The 22963-nt window shown below is 41.6% G+C and overlaps 1 protein-coding gene across 1 annotated transcript in view; it reads right to left on the bottom strand.

Moving 5' to 3' along the window:
- Positions 1-4357: 4357 nt before the first annotated feature.
- Positions 4358-22963, bottom strand: part of cacna1aa (calcium channel, voltage-dependent, P/Q type, alpha 1A subunit, a) — a 72168-nt gene continuing 53562 nt past the window's right edge. Inside the window, 10 exon segments of the mRNA XM_062438700.1 lie at positions 4358-5170; positions 6465-6736; positions 7017-7233; positions 10855-10968; positions 12710-12842; positions 13108-13223; positions 15532-15635; positions 16682-16789; positions 17369-17474; positions 21871-21967. Of these exon segments, the coding sequence (XP_062294684.1) occupies positions 4358-5170; positions 6465-6736; positions 7017-7233; positions 10855-10968; positions 12710-12842; positions 13108-13223; positions 15532-15635; positions 16682-16789; positions 17369-17474; positions 21871-21967 (2080 nt within the window).

The following is a 22963-nucleotide window of genomic DNA, read 5'->3' as shown; positions in this document are numbered from 1 at the left end:
TACAGCTTGTGCTGCTGCCCCAAAGTGGTCAAAAAGAGAACAATGAACTTTGTTTTAAAGGGGTCATATCATGCTTTTGTGATTTTCTGTCATTTTTATAACTTTTATGATGTCAGATGTGTTAAACATGGTCAAAGGTCTAAAACTTGAGGTGAACTTATATACAATGCTTTCTGAAAGTCAAAAGATTGCTCTGAATGTTCCATTTGCAAACTTAAATCTGATGTCAGATTATTCACTGTACTGTTCTGTGCCCTTTTTTGCTAAGGTTGTTCCACGGGTTGTTTGCTTTGTCCACTCACGTATTTCGGATCTATATATGTATTTGAGAAGTTTCCATTTCAAGTAAGGTATGAAAATAAGAAGTGAAATCCACTTTTTGTTTAAGTGGCCTCCAGCTGGGCAGAACAGAGTTGGCTCATCGGGAGGGGGGTCTTAAAGAGGCAGGTTCCGGATAGAGAATGAATTGAAGGGCTGCATAAACTGTCACTGTGTAAACATTTTATCTATAAGTCATGCAATAATATCCCAGTAGTCACAGAATATAAATACAGACATGGAAGTGTGCATGATACATCCCCTGTAAGGCAAAATATGAGCCGTACACACCCACAACACACATTCTCACAGGTAAAAAGACCAAAACAACAATGTGGACAAGAAATGACCTCAAGGCAACCCAGTGTGCATTCTCTCTGGATTTTATTCTTTAGGAAGAGTTCTGTTTGGAATTACAAAATGCACTGGTAGAAATAGCGGTGAGACAGGTTGAGAGTGCGACAGATAGGAGTGTGAGAGAGACAGAGTTAGAGAGAGAAAAAAAGAGGGAGTGAGTGAGAGATCAAAGGTTCTACAGCCAGTTTTAATGAGTACATCATCATATTTGGCTAGCTCCTGCAGCCCCTGACCCCCACAGAAAATAGAAGGGAGAATACACCATCATCTGAACTGTACTTTCTTTTCTTTGTATACATATTTTTTCTTTAAAAACAGTTCTTTTTTGTGGTGTCCTAAACATGGTCGTGTTGTGCCTCAACCCCATGTAACAGAAGAAAAAAAAACAATAAAACAAAACAAAAAAGGAGACTCTGACTCTCACCAAAGTCTCTCGTGTTTTTACTCTTTAGACATTTTTTTTGGGTAATTTTTTATTCTTTTTTGTTCTCAAAAATAGAAGGAAAAAAAGGAAACGTCGCCTTTTAAAAACATCTATCTATTTATATATCTTTTTTTTATTCCTCTGAATTCATTAATCTGCTTTTTCTTTTATGTCCTGAAGATGACTGTTAACCCACGGTGTGGCATGCACATAGCACATGCATTTCTGGAACTAGATATTTTTTCCATTTTTTTGATCTTTTGTACTTAAATTTTTTTTTTTACTTTTCTCTTCTCAGTAGCGGCTTTACATTGCTTTTTGAAGACTTTGTGTGGTTAATCAGTGTGTTAGTGGATTTCACTGCAGCATAGACACAAAGATGGAGGGTGAATGCTCAGGGCTTTGCATGTTTCATTCAGGGGGTTACTGATATCACACACGCGCGCACATATGCACACACAAACACACACCTACAAAGGTTGTTACAATGATTTGACTGAAACATTTTTAAGATCTCAAAAAGGATTTCTGGAGACAAAGAATAAAAAGCAAAGCGAGCACAAAACAAAAACACCAAAATTCATTAGAAACACACTCACCCACACACACGCACACGCAACAACCCACTTACACGCACACACACACACGCACATACGCACCACAACCAGGAGCTACAAACCTAGTGTGCTTTCTGATTTTAAGTGTAGTGAAAAAATACTTGTCTGTGACATTCCACTGAGGTTGGAAAGACACTAATAGGCAGTTTTTTTTCTTTTCTGTTTTTTCGGTGCATTCTCTGGTCAACATGTGATAGGCCTCCAGGTAAAACGTAGGTTAAAAAAAATCAATAAATACATAAACTAAAGAATAATAATAACAATGGGGCTGACAGTGGTGTGTGTTAGTGAAAAGTGTTAGTTTGAGGCACACAGAGAAACACACAGAAAAAAATTAAATATATATACGAGTAGTGTTACACACAGAACATAGATGTTTTCCAGAACCACAATGAGGCCCAGGCATCTTTTCTCCAACCCATTTGAATTGTCAGTTCTGTTGATCCTGTGCAATTCAGCTGCCTGTGTTCACATGTGGTGAACACAGATAGGGTGGTCTACTAGTGAGAGATTGAGCTAAAATGTACTCTTGGTGCACTGATATAACAACTCTGAATTGGAAGTGAAGTAAAGGGAGAGGTACAAAAACCAGAGGGACACTGTAGGTCATACATCGCCACCTGAAGGTCACAAGTGGTGGTGGAACTCTGTTTAAGTATCTGCAGGAGAGTAAACTCATCTACTGACATGCAGAAACCTGTAGGGCACTGCTGTGTTTAACATGATGTATTTTAAAAAGGGCTATAGATAAGATTTGTATGTGTATATATAGTTGTATGTGTGTATGTATACATATATATTTGTATATAAATATATACACACACACTTTGGGTAATCTCTGATTCAAGTTTGCCCTCCTGCAAACTCATTCTCCCACAATAAAAACTGTGAATAAGAGCTCCACCCCCAGGGTTGGACAAATGATTAACTGAGCTCAAAATTAAACAAACATACAAATACAAGACCAAATATGGAGAATCTGTCTCATTACCGCGATCGTTACGATCATCATGAGCTATTGTATAATCTGTTTATCCATTATTATGGTCAGTAACTAAGAAAACAAAGATGAGGAGTTTCTCTCCTTTCTCCACCTCTCTGTTGGTCTCTTTCTCTCCGATTTCTCTGTTTTAACCCCAAACCCTGGAAGACTTTGAAGTGTTACTGATTTGTCAAACGTATTCACCAATATGGACGAAAGCAATGTTCGTCACTGTGTCTTTTATCCGCTTACCCTGCTTTCCAGTATATCATTGTAGGATTATCACCTTTATTACAAAAAGTTACTTTTACAAAAAATAGGTGCATTTCCAGCTGTATCAGTGGCAGGCATTTGGCACAGAACATACAGACAAGCAAGCAAAAAGTAATCATTTTGTTCCTTATAGATATACATAACTATCAAATCTCCCTATAGCCTTCAATCACTTGATTTTAGCGTAAATGAAGGTACAGAGAGAGGAATGTCATACAGAGGAGAGAGAGAGAGAAACAGAAAGGTAATTTTACTAAAAAAAGAGAGAAACCCTACAGACCACAACAGAAAAGACCAAGGAAAATTCCCCCCACATACAGTAGATTCTCATTGTTGCTAGTATTATCATTATTATTATTTTTTTGTATCATTCATGCAGGATTCCACAGGGTGTACAACTCCGCAAGTCTAAAAAACGAAGCTGTGTGGGGTGCAACAGAAGATTCAAGCTTCAATGTTTTGAAGAAGTAGAAGAGAAGAGGAGGAAGAAGAAGAAGCAGCTGCAGGAATAGAAGAAGAAATACTGCAGAAAACAGTTATTGGATTTGTTTGTTTCTGTTTCTGAAACCATCTCCACATTTTTTTGTTTTTCTTCTCTCATAGGTTGAAGTTGGTAAATTGTTTGTTTCTGGGAGGAGGGTGTTTTCCAGGGATAGTCCCAAAACACCCATCCTGTCCTCTAGACTTGTCAACCCATGCACAACACTCTCCAACTCTCCCACCCACTTAGCCTTCTCACCATACAGGTGGAGGGCTCATTGTCAGTTTTGTTTTAATTTAAAAACGCAGATGATAAAACTCATCAATATTCAATAGGTGGCTGGGAGGGTTGGATTTACTTCCTTTTGCAGCTAACTTAACTGAAGTTAGCTTTGAGAAGCAAAAAAAGTGGTCGTTCTCTTGTCTCTGACAGTAAAGTGTCTTTTGTCGAGTCGCAACTCTTGACATCTTGTAAGTGGCTGTAGCTCATTGCCAGAGGCATAATTTAAGACACACAAAGACTAGTGTCCATCACCCCTCCTGCTTGCATCCTGAAAAACTGCAGTTTGAGGTTTGTCTCATTTGGCGTCAAGAGATGAATGCAACAATGATGCAAGCAGAACATGGAGGTGGTTTGTTTGTTATCTCCTCTTGTTAAACCGCTTGTTTCTCCGGATCCTGCATCAGCATTCTTGTTCCATCCCTTCATCCTGACACCTATCTCCTCATCTAGCCCACCATCCCTGGGTCATGCCAAGGTGTGGTGAAGAGGAAAAATTTGAACAAACAAGAAAGAAAGAATCATGGTTTCCCTTGGCAGTCAGCGCCCTGGCTCAGAGCTTCCGATCTTCATTTTTCAGTCCATCTATACTGGTTTCTCCTTACACCCTCCCCCATCCCCAGAGGCTAGCACCAGTCGTCATCCTCCGTCTCGCTGTAGGGTTCATGCAGGCCCTTACGGGGACCCCTAGGATGCCCACCAGGAGGGGGGACCTTGTGAGGCCCAGTATGCGGGGGTCCATGGAGATGTTTGGAAGGTGATGAAGAGCGGTAGCCATTGGGTAGGCGGCGCTGGGCAGCAGGCTGCACTTGTCCTTGCACTGGCCCAGTCAGGGCAGTGGTAGGAGGGGGCGCATGGTGGGCAGTCCTAGGTGAGGTGCGACTGGGCTGAGAGTGGGGCGGCGGATGAGGGTGGGGGTTGTTTACAGGGTGTGGCTGAGGAGGAGGGTGGGGGTTGTGTGGCTGTGGTTGCGGGGGAGGTGGCAGTGGGTGGTTGACCAGGGCATGTGGATGGGGGTTGCCACCTTGCATGGGACTCTGCTCATAGGCAGGTGGTTCATGGTGGGGCTCGTAGTCCTGGTAGTCCTGGTTGTAGAAGCAGCCATCCCCCTCCATGGAGCCACCTCCTCCACCTGTATCTCCCCAGCGAGGTGGGGGATGATGACCCTGGCGAGGTGTGCCATGGTGGGCCAATGGGAGGCCAGCAGGGGGAGGGCCCTGGCCTTGAGGAGGCTCAGGAGAAAAGCGGCGGGGGGCTGGGGCTGGGGCTCGGCCCTGTGGCCCCGCAGGTGGTGTGGGCATGGCCTTGCGGACCACAGGGGAGTAGGTGACATGGGGCCTGGGTGTTGCGGGGGTCTGAGGCAACTGCCGTCGGCCTCGGCGTGGTGTACTGGTCCCCGAGGTTGAGGGAACGGGACTTCCGCTGACCGAACTACTGCCCTACACAAAAAGTGAAATAAAGCAAATAAAAAGAACGAACCACAAATTCAAACGACAGAACATATAGAATAAAGTAGAGGATGGGAAAGATAGAGTATGAAACAAATAGAAAAGGAAAGGAAGAATGCAAGATAGAGAGACACAGAGTTCAGATAGAAAAGGAAGAGAAGACGAGAACCACAGCAACAATAAGAATAAAAGCACCAGTCAAAATGTAAGTGAGTGGAGGAGAAAAAGGCAGAGATGAAAGGCATTCAAAGTAACAGAGCAGAGGATTATGGATAAAAAAGATGAGATTCCAAACAGCACCATACATAGAGAAGCAACATGTCACGCAGAGGAAAGAAAACAAAAGACGACAGGAGAAAAAAAGGGTAAAGGGTTGATTTCTGGAGCAACAAAGGTGGTACAGGGTAAATATTGTGATTAAACATACATAAAACGTGTTTGGGTTTTAAATAGTTGCCAGTAAGTTGTGTAATATTTATGCAACATTTCAAGTTCCAAAAAATATTCAAAAGCACAAAATTTTAAAGATTTTCATCACATTCACAATTCATTTTATATTTTAATATAAAATGTTGGGGATATGTTTGGAAACAATATAAAAGGAAAGGTAGTGAGGACGTGAGAGAACATTGGTAGTCTAAAACATTTAGGCAGGGGAGATAGGGGCAGCAGTCAGGTACTCAAATATACATTTTTATGCATATTTGTTGGGTTGTTGGAACAGTGACTTAATTAACAAACATTAACTTGTCATTACATGTTTGTGTCCAAGTACATACACATCATACACATCATACAATCGTACAACAATCTTTCACACCATACTGTGTGAAAGATTGTTTTTTGAAAACAGGTTTTGTGTTTTTAAGAACATCGAAAACATTTTGGCCTCTAGTTCGAGGGCAGCAAATAGTATTAAAGAGTATTCCTATAATAAAGTTTTTTTTCTTTGACACTGTATTGTGTCCTATCCTGAAGTTCTCCAGATAACAAGGTGGAGAGATCTGTTAGCTAGTTGGCTGTCACAGGTGGCCATGTGTTAAAGTTGAACACTATGAGAGGAACTTTCACACAAAACTCGATCAGAAATGGCAAACTAAGGTGTTTTGTTGCTTCCAGAAAAGAGTGCAAGTGCATCATTAGCCAATTACACCTGTTTAACCCCATCAAACTAGAGGCCCATGGGTTATATTACTCAACATGACACTGAAAATGTGTTCATATGTATACATTTTTTTTATTAGAAAAACAACATGTTTACCAATCCCAGTACCCAGAAGCCCACCTGTCTGTGTGTCATGCAGTCGCGACCCTCGCTAGGTGAGCGCGACCAACGTCGGTCTCTTTCTCTCTCTCTCTCCCGGTCATGTTCTCTGTCGCGGGAGTGCCTGTGTCCATACTCGCCCCCTCGCTCTGCTACATAGCGCTCCTTGTCCACAGAGCCGTGGTGGTGGTGATGATGGTGGTGGTGCTTGCGGTCTTTGGACCGGCCACGATCTCTGTCACGATCTTTGTCCTTGGACGTCAGGTCACCTGACTGGGTGGTTGTGCTCAGGTCTGTGCCCAGGCCTGATAGTGGAGTTCAGACTTATTATTGGATCACACGTTTACCATGTTTTATCATCAAAGAAACAAAGTACAAATAATGAAGTTAGCTTTTATGTGTTGGAGTTCAGTCTTTGTGCTGTATTATCAGTTTATTGTTGAGAGTTTAAAAGATCTACAGTAAATAGTGACCCTTTAGGTTAAAGGTGAAGCCTTGAATCCATCAACTTACAAAAGTATCATGATATTGCTTTCTATATGTGTGGATGTTTGTGTCTGTGGCCCTTCCAACCTGTGTCACCCTCTGTGTAGCGACAGAGGGACCTCTCAGAGGCCCGATGACCCCGATCTTTTCGACGGTGTCCATGTCTGGAAGTTCGACCCTCCTCAGGTATTACACGATCCATGTTGTAGTCATCTGGCCCTCCTTTGTCTCTGTGACCACGTCCAGATCGGGTGTGGCCCAGTGATGAGACAGAGCGCTTCATGGGACTGCTGTCATTGATGGTCTGAGAAATAAAGAGACCACCCAGAAGGAAGGGAGAGAGAAAGAGAGATGCAGGGAGAGGTGTTTCCTTTGATTGTCGAGTTGGTGTTTTTTGTAGGTTATGAGGTAAAAGACACTGTATTTGTGTATTTGTGTGCAGGTGTTTGAATGGGGAATTTTTCTTTAATTCTGTGCAAGCTCCCCACCCGCCTTTCACCCACAACCCATCCCTGCACATACACATTAGTAATGTTTCAGTCATGCTACTTAAAGAAGAACAGCTTATTGGGCAGGGGTCGGCAAAAAGCAGACAGTGGGCCAAAACTCTCTCTCCATCACAATTACTTAGCCCTAACAAAAAGGCATATTTTCTTTTTCATAAATCCATTGTAGATACATGAAACAATATAAATATAAGCCATGTATAAATTGAAGTCAGAATTAGCTTAATTTCCCATGTAATATTCAAAAACATCCATGTGGAATGAGGAAAGTAAACCACTTTTACAGTTTATAATGTGGACAGCTCCTGGTGCTGAAATCAAACAAACTTACTAGATAAATAACATAAGTCTAATAATACTTAAATTAAGCTACTTTACCTTTTTAAATTCAAACACATTTCTTTTCACAGTATTATTAAACCAAAAACGTCTTTACTAACAGCCGTTTTGATGATGGCCAGATATTGGCAATCATGGGTGAGATTACATCTATCAGAACTTTGAATATATAGTTTTTTCAGTGGCTGGAGGTCTAACCATGAGTTCACTGAAACACCAGCCAAACAGTTTAATATTTTTTATGTTTTCCTGATTAATTTAAAAAGTAGTTTTAAAAAAATGCACACAATAAGAAACGTGTCTCCACTTCACTGTAAAACTGTGTTGGTCCTCCAATATCCAGTGTTAAGAAACACCGCCTCATGGCTGAAACTACAGTAGTTGCCGACCCCTGATACAGAGGTATAAAAAAATAATAGGAGATGATGGCAAACGGCCATGCCTTCCATGCTTCTGTCACTTGCTTTGTAAAAGAAAAAAAAGAAGGGATAGAAGGGTCAGTATGACTTGCAACACTTCTCCACCCTCATCACCCATGAACCCCTGAACGTGGCACATTCCAGGCTGCATAAAACTCGTCTATTCCTGCTCCGTTCAGCGTGCTTTCCTCCAGCCATGCAGGCACATAGGGGTTGTCCTGCGTCCTCTACCCACATGAGAGCTTCCTTGGGACAGCAGGGCAGAGCCTATAGTGCCAGAAGTTGCTGACCTGGGCATGTAAACCATATCAGGCTATGTCAGTGCTAAATCCTTAGGGCAGTTGAGCTGGCCAGTTTCCTTATTGTTTATTAAACAAATTGATTGACAGTTTTGTATATAAAACACAAGATTATCTGGCCTCATAGAAGTAGCACTGAGAATCCCAATAACGTATCCATTCACACACACATTTAGCAAAAACATTCCTCTTTCTGTCTCTCTTCATTACTCACACACATACTCACATAAACACACGCCCACTTAAACACATTTCAACACATTTCTTGCATGCACGTGGGCGGGTGTGAATGGAGACTTGGACACAGAAGGGGAAACAGTAACAACATCATTATAGACAAGTACACAGGCATGGGGACATAGAACAAAAAAGCACTTGCAGCAGCAGCTGAGAGAGAGAAACAGAGATAGAGAGACAGAGAGAGAAAGAGAAGAGAGAAAGAAGACAGAGGCCACAAGACAGTGGCATGACAGTTGATGGTGAGAGGCAACGTGCAAAATTCAGCACAAATCCAAACCCAGCATGTTAAGTGCATGAGAAAGTGATTGAGAGAGTTTGGAAGCTGGGCTGGCATCAGATTAGGTCATGCCAAAAAAAGGTTAGATTTATATAAAGAAACCACTGCCCTAAGAAAATATGACAAAGGCACATCATGAGGACATGACAAATGAGGGAAAAAAACAAAGTTTCAAGAGTGTGTGAGAATGACAGGGTCAGAAAAGAGAGACAGAAAGAGAGAAAGACGATACAGGGAAGACAGGGTACATACACTGAGGTTACTGCCACGTTGCTTCCCTTTCCTCCGCTGCTGTATGAGCACAGAGAAAACACACACACACAGAGCCACAAATACACCAAAGGTGAGGTCACACATGAAACATTCACACATAACCAGTAAGAGAGGGAGAGGGAGAGGGAGAGAAGAAAAGAAGGAAGGGATGGATTGATACACAATGGACGAGAAAAGGGGTAAAGAGATATACAAGTAAAAACCAAAGAGTGTTAGTTGGAGGTTGAACCCAAAAAGAGATGGAGTGTCACAATGGAGAGAGGAAAGAGAGACAGAAAGAGAAGGAGGGACAGAGAAAGAGAGTCTGATTAGACATCGAAGCAGCAGTGAAGGTGGAAGAGAAACACTTACCACAGACATTGGAGGGTGGGTGGCGCCAAAACAGTGTTATATAGACAAGGTCACCGTGAAAATGCTCAATCAATGACACCACGGTCACAACAGCAATGACGACAATCAGCAAAATACACGCACAAATGGATATGCATAATAACACACACACACACACACACACACACACACACACACACACACACACACACACACACACACACACACACACACACACACACACACACACAATTACAACCTACTCAAACAACAGACAACAGTGTGACTGCAGCGGTGTGATATTAAGGACATGGAAGACAGTTAGAGCACAGAAAAACTGCGCGCACACATACACACACTCAAACATGTACACACTTCCGTAACGCGCCATATCATGCTGCTTCCAGTCCTGGTGGAGGAAAAAAAAACAAAAAAAAAAACAGCCACCAAAAATTCAAACACTTCAACACAGACAAAACCCTTGATAGGAAGGAAGAGAAAAAGTTTAGTACATTCACAACAACAAATTGATAAATAAATCAGTGTCTGGACAAAAGAAGAAATAATGCAAGGGAAGGTGCAAAGAAGTGTTTAAAGTGTATATATATATATATGTGTGTGGTGTGTGTGTGTGTGTGTGTGTGTGTGTGTGTGTGTGTGTGTGTGTGTGTGTGTGTGCGCACATTTGTATATGTGCTGTGTGCATTTGACAACCAGAGCACTCACCAATGTATGAAACAATACAAAAATGGATGAGTGTGTTAGATGGAGACAAGACGGTCACGGTAAAAATCTGCATGCAGGTGAAGGAATGAAAGGAAGAGAAGAAGACAACCGAAGAAGAGGAGAAAAGTAACAATAGGTCTGACTTTGCCTTGTTATGGTACTTTGGAATTCAAGTTTGGAAGTTAACATTTCAGCAAAACATGTCCATGTTTTAGCCAGAAATGTTGTCTCATCTAGTTCATCTGTCGCTAAAAAATGAGCTCATATCTTTGTTTAATACATTGTCACAGGCCTAAACCAGAGGCAGTATGCATTTTTACCAATTATGGCCCTAATATTATAGAAATCCCTTTACACTCTGTGCCAAACTTTTTCCACCATGGATTGAAGTACCCACAGCAACAAATCATTACGCAACGAGTCAGACCTGTGTGATCAGTTCCAACAAAAGCAGACGAGGAACAGAGAAAATGGGGGGAAATAGAAAGAGAGTGGAAAGGTGAGAATGCTGCTCACTTGGTTGTCGCCTGGGAGGCGGGGCATGGAAGCGGCCCTGCCGTGGCCTTCCATTGGTGGAAAGTGCTCAGTATCCGAGTAACCATCCTGCCCCATCTCTCTCATCTCTACCGTCTGCAAACAGAGCAGGAGAGCAGGAGATGGTGTGACTGGCTGCCATGAAAACGGATAGGGAGTAGGGGTACAGGTGGTAAAGTTTGTTATCCAAAGAAAGCAGAGAACCAAGGGTCTCAGAAAAGAAAAAGTAGAAAAGAGAATTTTGTGAGTGTGTGTATAGTGACAGACATTGTATTTTTTTGTTTGTTTGTTGTTTAGTTTAGAATTGTGTGATTAATGGAGAAATATTAAATTGAGTGTTTGGGACTTAAGTGGATACAAAGGTGAGTTTAGCAGCAATTAAGAAGTCATCAAATCTTAATCTAGCATGTTGGTTTGGTCATATCTACAGTATGTAAATCCTATATTTGGAGTATAATGTCAGCCAGGGGTGGGGTGGAAAAAATACCCACCGCCTAGGATCGTAATATTTTGACGAGCCAAGCCAGAAAGTAACACCTTCATCATCCCCCGAGCACTCTTTTAGTAGTGATTTAAGTTTCAATCATTAGCTGAAATATAGTGCCTGCAGTTTTATCTATCAAAGTACATTTGTGTAATTAAAAAAAGACAGATAAAAGAACATGAAGAATTTCAATAAATACTGAATTATGTAATACTAGAAAAATGCTCACCACTCAAGAGTGAGTCAATGGGCAGCATGTGTTTGCTCTTTGGGTGGTATTTTTATTGTAAAGCCATTTGTGGTCTAATATTGCTGGTTGTTGTTTTGTGCTTTATGACTGGATTTGCCTTGTATCTGGCTAACTGTAGGTTATCATTCAACCTAGTTTGAATGAAGCCGACAGCCACTCTCTTCTATACAGCTACAGAGTAAACTTCTCCAGACCTCTGCTCATTGATATGGAGAAATGGCTATGTTGTAGGACTGACTGATACAGAGACCTGTCAGACCCTGCAGCAGGTCTACAAGCAGAGAGGTTTAACAGCATGACAACAGAGATGTGGACCACTCTGAACTGAAGACAGGGGCGAGGTAGACTCTGAATGAAATGTGGAAATGTACAGTGAAGGATAGATTCTGTAAGATATAAAATTGTATGAAAACACAGGCTTGAGAGATGAAATCAAAGAAAGCTTAACGCTGTGTTGATGCTAACTGAAAAATCTAGGGAATAGAGATTGCAGGAAATGAAATGACCTACAGAGTAAAAATTATAAAGGGAACAAGGCAGTAGGGATCGGACGGTATGGATTTGAACTTATTTTACTCACTTGATTTTCTCTAATGATAATCATGTGAAGGAGGGCTGCCCAGTCCATATGTTTGAGTATGAAAAGCTCTTTAACTGCAGAGAGGCTTCAGATCATACAGTACATGCAGTATTTAGGAAGAATGCTGTTGATTTGTGCATTATATAAAAACATGGCAAGCAAGTCAATGCCCTGATCAACAGCAGGTTGCAGAATTTTGTTATAATGAAGCATTACACACACTCGATGTCTCTACCTATCTGTCTATTCATGTCACACACAGGGTTATGAATAAGCAGGATTGTGGTTTCCATGGAACTGGATTGCATGTATGTGTACCTGCATAAAGACCATAGTTTATTTTAATTATTGTCCTCAATGGCTGTTTGGAAGCAATGGCATGAAAGTAAAAACAAATGCAGAATGTATCAAGTGTTTGAATACTTAACACAAACTTGGTGTATGATATGGAAGTGTTTTATCTGTTTTGTCTATGTGCTGGCAGGTGTGTGTAATCCTGGTTGTGTGTTTATGAGCTTTCTACCTGAGAGTTGGTCATGCTTCCCAAGCTATCTTCAACATGTCCCTCAGGGCTCCAGCTGCCGGCTTTCTGGGACATCTCCTGAGCACGAGCTGTCACCCATGATTGACTCTCCGGGATCCCCCCCTCCACCGGCCTATCACCCACAAAGACAGACAGACAGACAGACAGACAGACAGACAGACAGACAGACAGACAGACAGACAGACAGACAGACAGACAGACAGACAGACAGACAGACAGACAGACAGACAGACAGACAGACAGACAGACAGACAGACAGACAGACAGACAGACAGACAGACGGGCAGACAGACAGACACAGTCACATCTTCCTTTTCTTGTCTGCCTTCAACAAAGCAACTCCTTTCGAAGTGAAACATACAAAGAGTCCAACTCACAGGCTGTTGACAGTCTCGTTTGTCTCAGGTGGAGGTAGAGTGTTGTTTAGTCCCGGGCCCCCATCCTGGGTGGGGGAAGGTGGCTCCACGCGCTGAAACAGTAATGGCGTTCGATTCTGTGTGAGATATACAACATGGCCGTCGCCAGCTATCAGGCAGACTGACAGGGAAATGCAGGGAAAAAGGGCAGAGCAGGACCAGAGGGGATGCAGAAAGGGGGCAGTCAGCTGAAGCCAGGCGAGGCAAATGAGGGAAGAGGTAAAATAAGAGGAACAGATGGGGGAAAGTACTCTTGAGCAAATGATGCCCAGCAGCTAACATGAGAAAGAGATGGTGGACTCAAGAGTGCATTCTGGGACCAAGCAACTCTGCTGCCTGTGAGGCATCCAGGTCTGGGAAAGACAGTGCTTTACAACTGAGTCTAGAGTTCAGAGTGAACTCAAATGAAATGATCAATGATCATTTCGGGCTTAATCTAATCACCACTTTTCATCTGATGGATTTAAATATTGTAATGAATGTAATGTAAAGAAGATGCTGAAGAAAATTCATTTCCAAACAAATAGAAGGAAACATAACATGGGTCCATAGCAGTGGAAGTAGAATAACAATTGATAAGAGGGGAGCAATACAAGAGGGGCCTCGTACAAAGGGGGGTGCAGGATATCATGGCAGATAAACACAGCAACAACCCTGTGGAGGGGAACATACAGCAGGTGAATTGCATGATGGGAAAAGACAAGTAGGAAATGCTACATTCACTCCCTTTTATGTTTTAGTCATCCACTTAAGAAGCTGCAACAGTCCTAACTAATTACCACCAATTAAAAAAATTCAAAGCATGTTATCTCCTCTTTCACATTCAAATCATCCACTTTCTGAAATTTGTGATTTTAAAACAAGTAATTCTTCTTGGTTTTTATTCAAATCCAAAGTGTGATAAACCTATTTTATATGTGCTCAAAACACTGAATACAACTGATCCATCCAGAGCTGTGTGCAAAATGTAAAGCACAATTAATCATTTTCAGATTGTTGTGTGCTGGTACTAATGACATTTTTGGATCAAGAAACACTGCAGAGGTCTCTCACTTGGCGTATTCGTGACATATGGTAGCAAAGTCCTGCTGGCCAAGTAAAACAGGTAGCAGCCTACAGTGTGATAGGTGGAGCGGGAGGAGGAGGTTGTGGAGATGATGTATGTATTGAGGGAGTGAAAGGACAACGCAAGTTAAAAAAAAGTGTGGATCCTGGTGTGTGACCATAGGATTGTAGAGAAAGGAGAGGGGAAAATCAGTCATGAGAATGCAAAAAGAGGGCGAAGAAGTTTTGCTGGCGTTTGAGAGAATTTAACTGGTGCAGTGGAAAATCAAATTGGTGTGTGACCTCAGACGCATGCAGCTATCATGCAAATGTTGATGGCTGCATAGATATGTTTAATGACCATTACATTTAATTTATATTAATATATCATATGATTTCCATCACTTGAGATGAAATGCAGTGATAGTAGTGTGACAGATGATTGAGAAGTCATCGCTGCTTTGATAATCGACATTGTGCTAAGTGAAGAATTGGGTGCAGTGCTATTTTAATGTAATATTAACAGTGCAAGGTTACAAGCATGGGTGATGGGGGAGAGGAGGTACAGTATCTTTCCAAGCAGAGCACAGTTGACTCCCAAGACAGAATCAAGCTCAGCAGGAGAAGCCATTATGAAGGTTCTCATGACGGGCTATGACAACACAACCAAACCCTGCAGTCTCTGACATAAAAAAAGTATTAATCATGTTGGAATAAACCAGCTACCATTGGCACTTTAAATTTACTGAATACTAAAATAAATAGCCATATGAATTATGTTTGCACTTTTTCTGCCATACATTGCTAAAATGACAAACAAGAAGTAATAAGCTTTGCCCAGCAGATGGCAGCACTATTATTGCTGTTAGATAGGGAGCACTGAGGAGAGGTGGCCATTAACATACAAAAGTGCTCTATATCATAAAGAAAATATAATGTATACCATATAATAAAATGAAATTCAATACAACAAGACTACTTTATAGTCTACAAATAATGACAGACTTGAATGCTTCCTTGAACTCTCAAAAAAATAAAAAGATATATTAGAGAGTATATAGAGTATTAGAAGCTTCACAAAGGTTGTATCTGATGGAGAGTTATTGAATTATTGGATTCCAATAGACTGTTATACACCTCTGTATACCCTTTTAGGTGACTGCATAAGGACTCCTCCACAGGTTATTTGAACCCTTGATCTAGAGCGAGGTTGTCACAGCCCAGGCTTGTATGAAACGGGTCCACAGCCCTGCAGCCTTGATTTCAGTTCGTCAGTCTGCTTTTAACTCTACAGGCCTGTGCAGGTAGAGCAGCATGTTTTTTTCCTAGAGACAGCATTACCTGCTCATCCCGGAGAGCCTGTGATCGTTTGATCTTGCTCTGGCGGTAGTACTCCATGATCATCATGGCAGCGTAGATTTTCCCCACTGTCAGGTCTGTGGCTGCTGAGAGAATGACAAGTTACCCTGCAAGATTAGACCCTTTGGTATGGACCCTGAGCGCAAGGAATGGTAGAAAGGGGTGAGGCATGCACACAAACAATACTTGCACTCTCACACACATCTCAAACACTCATGAACATTGAGCAAATAGTCTTTTCACAAACAGATTTTTTTTTTTTTTTTTTTACAGTATCTTAATTTTGTTTTGTAACTTTATGTAGCACTAATATTTATCACAGGTAACATCTTGTGATCAAAGCATTCATCATAATGAATGCTTTGATCAATCGTGATTGTAAGAATAAGAATAAGAAGAATTAACCCAATTTTAAGTGACCAAATCATTAAAAAAATTAACTAAAATAAATAAAATAAAATCTGTGACATCAAGTTCAGAGTGACACCAACTTCTTTGGATTTGGTTGCAAATGTGATGCTAAATACATAATCAATTTCTTCACTCTTGGCTATTCTAAGAATAAAGCTCATGCATTGCACAAACAAAAGCAGCCACAGTTATGCACCTCATGCTTTGGCACCTGTGCATTTTGTTCTCAGTGTAATTAATACTATGGTGCGAGATATACAATATTTTCTTTCAAGCACAGCCAGCCATCTTGTGTACAGAGCTGACTGCCCCTGGAGTGAAAAGACGTCTATAGAGAGTTGATCTATAGTGAGGCACCCACTGATCTCAGGCACAAAGAGGTGGAGAAGTATTGGAGTGGGGGACTGGTGGTGGTATATTCTGGTGAGTCTGGTTTCTGCAGCTGAAATAAACAGTAGGGTATTGTGTGTGCAGTCTGTGAGTGTTTCGTCATGTTCACTTAGTTATGTCGTCATGGATGTTCGGTAATGTGAGTATGGGTGTCTGGGGGTGATGTGCCAGCTGTATCAGAGGGTGCAGCAGCGACAGAGACTGGCTGAAAGAAGCGGTCCTCAGGTGACGTGAAGAGAAACAACGTTGGAGCACTGGGTGGCACAGGGTGGCACAGGGTGGCTGCATCCATGCCACATTGCTGCGCCTGCACCCACACTCTGTAACTTACACTTGTGTGGTGTAACCAGCAAATCCAGAGTCTTCTGGGAAAGATTGGGCCAGATCGCCATCATCTCTTTCCTCAGTTCTGCATCCATCTGGTGCTTGTCAACACCACCTAGACAGATTCAACAAACACATGCACACATATATAGACAGACAAACACGCATGCCAAAGTACATGGACACACATACATTTATAAATGTATGTATATGAGCATGCACACACAGAAATTCATTCATACAAAAAGACATGCACATTCATACCCATTAGTACGATATGAAAAAGGTATAAGAGAGGACATACAAACATGAAAACAGACAGAAAAAACATGTTTTAATTAGTTACTAAGGTAATACTTTTATAAGGCATTTAGCTTTGAACATAACTGCATTCAAACTGTACACGCATGATCCAGTTTTTTAAGCTGAAGTGACAGAATCTCGAATTCCACATTATGTAAAACTTCAGCCTCATATGCATATTAGCAATACACTACACACAGCCTCTACTGGCATAGAAAGCACACTGTACTTAAGCTACAGAAGGAGAAGCATCAGGAAGGGCCGAAGGTTTCTGGGTTCACAGGACAGAAATAGTGGATAGCGCTGCACTACGGGAGGATAGAAAAAAAGCAGAGAAAAGCATGTGAAAATTGGACCAAAGAAGGTAAGAGGGATTCCAAACCTTCCGCACCCTTGGCGATCTTGATATCCAGCGCTGTGCGGATCAAGGCCATGAGAGTGGAGTTAAAGTGGACTGTGTTATCGTCAGCCACAGGCAGATCCATACGGAGTAGTCTCTGTGGGAGAGCCAATCAGGGTGAGTAGTGAGAAAATCAGGAAGCAAGCGAGGCTGAAATGTACGCTGAACCTCCAGGTGACAAGGGGGAGGGGTAGCAAGGGGAGGGGGATCAGGGTGAAGGGTAGGGTTGGGGTAAAGGAGCTGTGCATAGCATCTGTAGCAGGCTCTGGCTCTGTCGTTCTCCCTGTAAAAAAATGCTCGGACTCAGCTAGAGTTTCAAATTTAGCACACTTGATTTTCAGTGCTGCAGTGACATGTAGGCATTCACAGATTTTAATCTGTTATGTGATATGAGAGAACCTGTGAGTGCCAAAGTAATTAATACTCACACTTAATCAGATTTGTCCCTCAACTCATGAATTCACCATTAAGGTTTTATGATTTATGTTGTATTTATGTTTCTTGACATCCAGAAGACCTCACAGGTTGGTTAAACTGGCAATATTGAGCCTTAAAATGAAGGAATAGGAATGCAAGCTAAGCAGCTGCTACTATTATCCAGAGCTCCTCCTTGGGGATTGGAGGTTCACAGAAAAAAAACCAACAGAGACCAGATGATAAACCAATAAACCAAAAACTGAAGGACTGCTTCAAAGAAGGGGAACACTTTGGTTTTCATTTATTGGTTTGATCCTTTAAAGGTCTTGTTGGTTTATAATAGAAACACCAAATCACAGATGATAGAGTGAAGTTTGTGTGTGTTTGGTGACAGAAAACGACAACCCAGACATGCAGCATATCATGCCTCTCCCCACACCCCTTTAATCCATGCATCAAAACTTTTTTTGGAAAACTTTAATTCCCGCAAACTTTTCTTGCCCATCCCACCCCATGCGACATGCAATGCACACACAATATGCCTCACAGGACAAGCAGCGGCGCAGCCGTACACAGAAAGCATCCTCCGTCGGCAACATTAAAATGAGTTTGTGAATTGTTGTAACGTGACTGTTATTGGAATAAGAAAATTTGTAAACAATAGGGCTGAAAAGATAGGGCAAGTAGCTCTATCGTTAAAAATCTGATGTCTAATGTGTGAAAAATGGGCACAGACTTAGAGGGTTAATAGGTGAGAGAGAGCAGCATTCTGTGGAGAAAAAAAGGAAAACAACAAAATGGCCACCATGGACATGTTTTTTTTTGGCACAAAGATGAGTAATGACTTAGTCCAGGTGTATGTAGAAAATATGGGGTGAAAGAAATATTTATTCTGCCAGAAAATAGGTATAATAAGAGTTGAAAGGGGAAGCTTAAGGGTAAGAGATGATAGAGAGAGAAAAAATTAATAGGTCAGGAGCTGGTGCATGTAAATAGAAAGAGTGACAAAAATAGACTAACAAAAAGACAAAACAATGCAAAGAAAAAAAAGAAACATCACCACACTTAGTTGGCTGTGGCTGTGAGAAAGCGGTCCTGCCTGAAGGCTCGACTGTCTCTCTTCAGGACAGAAAAGATCAAAGGGTTAAAAGCAGTGGAGCTGGATGGGTCATTGCTCTATGGACTGTTTGAGAGGTCAAAGGTAAGGGTTTGGATTTCTCTCATTGGCAAGGTGCTCAGGGAAACTGGTAGGGGAGGTAAGGAATAAATGCAGGGATGGTGGTTTTCTGGAATACCATTCCAGTAATCATTTTAATATTATCATTTAAGGGTAGATAAAGATGTTATGTAAGCTTTGCCAAAACCATGCATGAAAAGCATGTTAGGTTGTTGAGCAGGGAGATTAAGGGTTTAACTTTTAGTTCAGGGAGGAGGCTTTTAGGAAAAAATGTTTAAGGGTAAAACCAAAATGATGAGGTTAGAAATAGAGCATCTAAAAAAAGGATGGTGGGGTTAAAATAAACAGGACATGATTCATTGAAAATTAGAGCCGGAGGTGCAAAAAACCTGGGGCAAATAATCAATCTTTTTTTTTTTTTTTTTACTATCCAAATCAGGTGGAGATCATGAATAGAGATTCCCATACTGGACATTAACCTTAGACGGCAAAAGCAAAGTAGCCTATGAGAATGACTTTGGTATACGTTCCTTGACTGACATAAATTGCACTCATATTAAAAACTGTTGTGTTAGCACAGTAAAACATCAATACTATTTGCCCCAAGTCTTCTGGAAGAGGAGAGAGGAGTTGGATAAAGCAATGGTTAGTGATGGAGTGATCTCCTGTGCCTACAGGCTGTTTGGCCGGCTGCCCCATGAGGCTCACAGTGATCTGCCAATGATGTGCCATGAGATTGTCAATTGATCATAGGAGGTGTTACAGGATCATATGGTAATATGAAGGCAAATGTATTGTTATCATTATTTTTATTTCTATTCTGATAACAAATTGTGTATCCGTGCTATTGACATGAAAGACAAGAATGGTGGTGGTGATTATCGGCCATGCAGAAGGCAGGTGAAGGAGTGTTTATGTGTGGGGAGGGGAGCATTATGCAGAGATGAAGGGGGGGCTGGAAACAGAATAGAACTGCATTGACGACAGAACCAAAGGACAAAGAGAAGATTGGACTTGCAGATAGAAAAGGCTGCTTGGGGGCTTGGAGCTGCTACATGAAGGGTGACAGATAAAGAACTGCTTCTGTATGGCAACCAAAGGCTCTCTGAGGAAAACACATCACTGACACAAGCCCTTCTGCTCTCTCTACCATGAGAAATAACAGAGACTGTCTATGTGTAGGTTGATATGACCTAATTCTTTGTGTGTGTATGTGTGTGTGTGTGCATGTGTGTTTGTATGACTGCCCCATCCACAGGACGGAACGAGTCAGAGGACGTAAGTCTGTCGGACCTTCCAAGCCCTGCTGCACACGCATGCATCTTAGAGTATGTGTGTTGAGCAGCTTCTACATGTATGAAATGTTTGTCTTATTAATTCATATTGTTTATGATTTTTTTTAAATGCTTTAATATATAAACATATTTATTTGCAGATTAATATGAAAATATTGATTATAATGTGCATGGCTTTTGCATGTTTATGGAAGTGAGCTTGTGTGTTCATTGTACACGGTGCAAACGAGCTGAGAAGGTCCCTCCATTCGTCCCCTCCTGTGGATACACACCCCTGTCTAACCCTTCAACCTAATTGTCTTGCTACCTCCACCCACAAATCCCACACCACCACACAACGCCACAACACCGACCAGCCCACCCCCACTTTCGTCGATAGGAAACAGAAAAAGACAACAGAACCAAAGAAACAACAACACTAAAGGGTACACCACGTTGAGCGCTTAAATCCCTGGCCCCTCCCTCCTGGACCCCCCCCCCCCCCCCCCCCCCCCCCCCACCCCCCACCCAAGCCCCAACCAGCACCCATAGGAGACTTGGGTGAAGGTGAGATCCTTTCTGACCTTGTAGGCCACCCGTGCTGGACACCTCTTCCCGAGGCCTAGTGGAGGACACATGTGCCTCAGCATGTCATACATTTCCCTGCAACTGATCCTGCCACTGCATCATCAGCCAGTGCCACCACCCCGTTAACAAAGCACAAAAAAGGGAGAGATAGAGATATTGAGAAAGATTTAGAGGGAGTAGACTTGAAAAGGAAAGAAGTGAATCAGTGTCAGAAAGAGAGTGAAAAGGGGAGAAAGAGGAAAAAAGACCAAAACAAAGTAAAAGAACAAAACAACAAAAAAGACAAGGTTATTGGTCTAATTTGGAGAGAGACTTTGACTGTGCGGCTTTTCTATAAGCTACAGTACTCTCAGAGTTTGTCATGTCAAAAAAAAGAAAGGGGGTAAATTATCTCTTTAAGCATCAGAAGACAATTCTGCACAAGCAGGACAAAGGTGTATGTATATGCTGGACGTGTGTGTGTGTGTGTGTGTGTGTGTGTGTGTGTGTGTGTGTGTGTGTGTGTGTGTGTGTGTGTGTGTGTGTTTTCATAGAAGAGCAGGGCAGAGCTTGACAGCAGGCACCAAGCTGCTCCTGCTCAGATGGGGAAGAGGGGAGGAAGAGGAAGGGATGTCAATGCAGTTTCTGTCTTTCCCCCAACCCCCAAAAACCAAGAACAATGCAACACTACAGTGGGCAACCGTAGCTTGCTACATTATAGCAATGGCTCCACAGCAAGCAAAAAGAAAAAAGAACAAAAAAAAAAAAAAAAAAAAGAATATTCATTGAAAAAAACAATGATTTATTTTACAATGTAATATATGTCTTAACGTGGATTTTTTTTTCATTTCACTTAGTGCATTTCACATGCTTCTCTGGGTGTCTGCATTGTCCCGCACATTCTCTCAGCATTTCAGAATGCAAGTCGATAATGGTGGAAAAGAAGTTGTAAAATAGAGATGAAAAAGAAATAAATAAATAAAGCGGCATTCACTCCATTCCTGGATGCTGTGGCTAGCAAGTGTGGTTGAGAGGTTTTGTTTGAATGGAAGTCAAACCTTGCAGGCCACCCTATGGGGGCATTTCTTGCCTAAGCCGAGAGGCGGGTCGATAACTCGTAATAAACTGTACATGTCCTTATAATGAATGCGCCCGCTGCAAGAAGAATACATGAGGGTTAAGAAACACACACTTACACACAGGAAAACACACATACACACACACACACATCCAGAAAGAGAGAACATTAGGAGGAAGAGCACAAAATCACAAGATTGACAAGTACACAGTATCTGAAAATACTCTACAATATGTTTACTGTAAATAACAGACTATTTAGACACATCTACACCACAATGCATTTATGCACACTCTACACCCAAACATGATCTCACACACACGCACGCACGCACACACGCACACACACACACACACACACACACACACACACACACACACACACACACACACACACACACACACACACACAATTAGTAAACACAACACTTTACTGCATGCAGCACATTGTTAAATGTGGTCCTTAGCACTGCCAATACAGTTTCACTTTTCCAAAGTCTTCTTCATTCAGTGTTTTTTTTTCTCTTCATTGAGTCCAACACTCCTTTCCTTCTTCTCTCCAGATAAACCACTAACTGGATGTGTGCACGATGTAATTAAGGAAATGCTAACTGAGTAGAAAAGCATGTGCTTGGTAAACAGCTAAGTGCTTAATAGCAGCTTGTGGTGTTCAGATCCCCTCCCTCTTAAATATGTGTTCAATGTTAGTCATGTGTCTTTGTTTCCGGTGCAGTGGTGTCCATCTGATAAGTAAGTCGGTAAGGTTGTAGTTGAAAAACAGCATGTTAGTTTCAAACTATTTTCTCCCAATATACACCACATTTTTAGTTAAGAGTTAAGAGGTGTTCTAAAATGTCTATATAGACTTCTAAGGCATACATAACATAGAACGCTAGCAGAGAAGTTAAGCCTTTGATAATCTGCAATTAACTATTTAAAATGTCTTTCAATTTTCCAATGAAAAATGTGTCCCTCAGTTATGTTTCCTGTAAAACTTATCATTACTTTTCCATTCATTGTCTTTTCTTTTTCCTTTCCCTTTCTTTCCCATTTGCCCCTGTTTAAAAAAGTAGT

The sequence above is a fragment of the Scomber scombrus genome, chromosome 18 (genome assembly GCF_963691925.1).
Source record: "Scomber scombrus chromosome 18, fScoSco1.1, whole genome shotgun sequence".
NCBI classification, from domain to species: Eukaryota; Metazoa; Chordata; class Actinopteri; order Scombriformes; family Scombridae; genus Scomber; species Scomber scombrus.
The sequence above is the reverse complement of the archived record's forward strand: the minus strand, read 5'-3'. Positions and strand labels throughout refer to the sequence as shown.